The 4,046-nt window shown below is 42.1% G+C and overlaps 1 protein-coding gene across 1 annotated transcript; it reads right to left on the bottom strand.

Moving 5' to 3' along the window:
- Positions 1-907: 907 nt before the first annotated feature.
- Positions 908-2,798, bottom strand: LOC132170759 (probable inactive patatin-like protein 9). Its single transcript, XM_059581856.1, has 3 exons — positions 2,759-2,798; positions 1,595-2,584; positions 908-1,306 (listed from the first exon to the last, which is right to left on the bottom strand). Exons 2-3 carry the CDS (start codon positions 2,528-2,530, stop codon positions 1,073-1,075), a joined length of 1,170 nt encoding a protein of 389 aa, XP_059437839.1. The 5' UTR covers positions 2,531-2,584; positions 2,759-2,798; the 3' UTR covers positions 908-1,072.
- Positions 2,799-4,046: the final 1,248 nt, after the last annotated feature.

Raw genomic sequence — 4,046 nt, 5'->3', positions numbered from 1 at the left:
TACTACCAAAATCATGTGAATAAATAGGGGAAAGCAACCCCTCATGTACATGTGAGTGCCCATTTTTCTGAATTTTTGATACACTTGTCACATTCTAAATGCTACTACTTCATCACAAATTCCGAAATTCATCAGATAATGTTCTTTGACCCCTTCTAACGATTTGACGAATTTGTTCTTTAAAGTTAACCTTTGTATCAATGTCGAATCAAGACGGTTTTTGAAGATATTTTTCTAAGTCTAGACATTATTTGGCCTACTTTAATGAATAATGCATGAATTTCACTTGTCATCTATTTCAGACTTGTCTATTTTATTGATGGCATTAAGGGGGCAAGAATCATGTTGATGCGCCTAATTATGACAACTCATTTAATTCAAGATTCGAGTAATGATAGGTATTATCTTTTTATTTTTTTAAAAACTTTTTAAAGTTGATGTGGCTTTTAAAATCACCATTAAATTTTAGATGAATCACACTTAAATTTTGATCAAATGGTAATTTTGAAGCCACATCAACTTTAAGAGAATTTTAGAATGATGAAAAGATGGTACCTAACATTATTCTTAAATATTCTATCATCTCATTAATTCAATTTAGTTGAATATATATTTATATAAGGGAATTGTTATAAGAAAATTCACCCATTTATTAGGACAAATAAATTTCATAATTGTTTTTCAGACTTGTAGTCTTTTATTGATGGCATGAAGGGGGCAAGAATCATGTTGATGTGCCTACTTATGACAACTCATTTAATTGAGGGTTCTATCATCTCATTAATTCAGTTTGGTTGAATATATATTTATAAGAAAATTCAGCCATTTATTAGGACAAATAAATTTCATAATTGTTTTCTAATTAATTCAATTAACTAAAGTTAGGCATTTCAAATACACAGAGAGAGGTGCTGAACAAGTTATTATTTAGCTGCTATTTAACTAAGAAACAGAGACAGAGTCAGGTAAACCTGAGCTTGGTTTCCGATGTCTCTAACAATAAAATAAAAAACAAAAGAAAAATGGTTACAAAGTCAAAAAGATTAAAAAAAAAAAAAATTAAAAATTAAAACTAACGGCCACTAGCGAGGGGGCTAACGGCGGAATCCTTGCAGGGACTGGGTGGAAGGCTGGACTTCCCTGAAGCAACAAGGCGTTGCACGAAGCTCTCGATCCTCTGTCCGTTAGTCTCCGTCAATAACCGCTTTCCGCCAAACGTTAACGACTCCACCCCTCTCTCCTTCAACACCTCCTCGTCCTCCTCCATTCTCGGCCCCACCTCTCCTTCCCTTGCAAAACCGTTCGCCTGCCCACATTTCACGCCGTCAGTCCAAAATTTTTAAACATGTGTTTGGATGGCAAGTAAATGAAGGAAAATAAAAACAAAAACAGAAATCACAACATTCGCTTCAACCAAGGAATTAGGGAAGCAAGTTTGGTAGACCAGTTTATAGTGGAGTGGGTTTTTGTCTTCGCAATCTCCAGGATCTAGGAGTTGGATTTCTTTCATTTTTTTTTGGATTTTCTAACCATCCAAACAAACACCTAGACCAAAGTAAAATATGAATAGAATATAATAGACAATATACAGTACCTGAATTCTAACATAGTCCGTACGGTTCCAGCAAAAGGCGTTTCCCAACATCTGGTCGACGGTCTCGGAAACTCCATCGAGCACAATGTCGACCACCGACGACGTCGAGCACTCGCCGTTATGACGGAGTTTTTGCCCACGGTCACCACCGCTCGACGCGCCGTTACCTAACGACAGGACTAGCAGATCCTCGACGCCGTTAATGGACGGGAAATCGCGCTTGTTGTGGAGCACGTGGGTTACGGCGGCGGCAGTCGGGTTGTTCATGACGAGGCCGCCGTCAACGGCGGAGCAGGAGGTCTTTCCGTCGACGGACGTTAGATTGAACGGTTTGAAGAGGCCCGGTGTTGCTGACGTGGCGCGGCACACCTTCCAGAGCTCGAAGTTAAAGCTCGGCGACTCGGACGCGTCGGCACGGGAGAACACGAAGGGAGCCGAGCTCTTGAGGTCGAAGCAAGGAATAAGGAGAGGCTTACACGTGTCCTTCAAGGTCAAGACGGTGCCGTCCTCTCTCTTGAAAACTTCCTTGAGCACCTTGTCCATGCTCTTGCCGGAGTATCTCCGGCGCCGGCGAAACATTCCGGCTAGCCGAAGCTTGAAGAGGTCAGAGTTTCTTGCGGCAATGAGACTGACAGCTTCTCTGGCGGAGAAGAGAGGGCGGCCGGAGCCGTCGGCTGCGGAGAGCATAGCGGCGAGGAGGGCGCCGACACCGGTACCGGCAATGAGGTCAAAGAAATCGGCGATTCGAGCATGGGAATCGCCAGTCTTGAGGCGGATCTGGTCCTCGAGGTGGATAAGTGCGGAACCGGCGACATTGGTGGTGGTTCCGCCGCCGTCGATGCTGAGAATGCGAGTCTTCTTGGTGTTCTCACAGTGGGAGAGCCATTTCTGCTCCAGCTTGGTGAAGATCTCCAGCGTGACCTTGCTCAGGTCCATTCCTCTACTTCTCTCAGTCTCTCTCTCTCTCTGTCTCTCGCTCTCTATATCTCTCTGCAAGTCAAAGAAGGAAAGGAAATGTCTCAGGTATTATGATTATGATTGCGATTTTGTTTGCGTTGTTGCGTGTGAGTGTGGAGATGGAAATAAGAAAGAAGAAGGAAAGGAAAGAAAAGAAGAGGTAATAAATCACGCTTTGGCGCTGAGAGGCATTAATGCATGGCTCACCAATCTCTCTCTCTCTCTCTCTGCGTCTGTGTGCTCTGAGTAAATGATAGTGAATAACAGACAGGTAGTGGTGGAGACCCTGGGGGTCGTTATATACGCGACTCCCTACTTTTTTACTGTGTCACTCTTACGTGTATCGACACTCGCTGCACGTGGAACTGCGCGTGTTCTTATTGGTTTACGGGACGCGCGAACCTCGGCTTTTCAGGCGGCTCGGCTGGCGCTCGGTGACTCTCACTCACAGTTTTATTTAGTTATTTATTTATTTATTCTGGGTTTTAATTTAGTTGTTTATTTGTTTTGGGAGTCAGATTTATAGGTGGCGTAAAATATATGATAGATTCCACGGAGGAAGAAACACCGCGGAACCAACCCAATGCCAATGGTCATGGCAAAACTATTTTTGGCTTTATTTTATATACACCGGACTATGCTACCCGTACCATCTCTAGGTACTCAAGTAATTAAAAAAATAATAAAAAATAATAATAATAACCTTATTTATTATAAGGGTAAATGTATTATAAGTCCCAGAATTAACCTTCCAAAATTTTAAAAAAACTTCAATTTTTTTTTTCCGAATATTTATTCTTTAGGTTAATGGAAATGCCAATAAAATTTATACTGTCATAAATTTTTAACTGCTGTTAGATTGGGTGAAACACACCGTTTTAAGGAAGGTCATATCAGCTAGTAGACACGTATGATCAAAACTCACCGTTTTGGCACAATCCAAAATGGTGAGTTTTTGCTAACTTTGGGGTTTTATTTTGAAACCCCAAATCGTAAAAAATTCACACAATTCAATCATCTTAAACGACAGAACCATTCAGACTCAAACCCACGCAGAAACTGACGCACCCACCGACGTAGTTCACGGGCAGAGGATTTGGAGCTCACAGACCACCTGAAAGAGAGGTCCACAATTCAGGTCCCTTACACCCTAGAACTCATTCCGATGAAAAAAACAAGACCCACGGACGGCAGACAATGTCGCTGGCAAACTATGGCAAGCGACCCACACCCACACCCACATCTCCTCTTTCCTCTTTCCTCTTTCCCTCTCCCCCACCAACGGCCTCCCACCGCCAAGAGCTAGTGCGCTGAGCCAACCACACACATGTTTTTTTCTCTCTCTCTAACTGTTGCTCTTCACACGAGCCGCTCAAATTTTGGGTTTATAATGATTTCATTGGGAGTTTGAATATAGTTCATACTTCGTAGATTCTTGAAAATGTTAATTTAAAAAGATCAACTCTACTTGGATGAGATTTGATTATTGACGCAC

This window comes from Corylus avellana, chromosome ca2, assembly GCF_901000735.1.
Source record: "Corylus avellana chromosome ca2, CavTom2PMs-1.0".
NCBI lineage: Eukaryota > Viridiplantae > Streptophyta > Magnoliopsida > Fagales > Betulaceae > Corylus > Corylus avellana.
This window is presented reverse-complemented; position numbering and strand designations above follow the sequence as displayed.

Excerpts from the sequence above, each read along its gene's own strand:
- LOC132170759 (XM_059581856.1), bottom strand. The coding sequence starts at position 2,530 with ATGGACCTGAGCAAGGTCACGCTGGAGATCTTCACCAAGCTGGAGCAG. Across the intron at positions 1,307-1,594 it reads CGGACTATGTTAGAATTCAG|GCGAACGGTTTTGCAAGGGA; the intron begins GTACTGTATATT and ends AAATGTGGGCAG.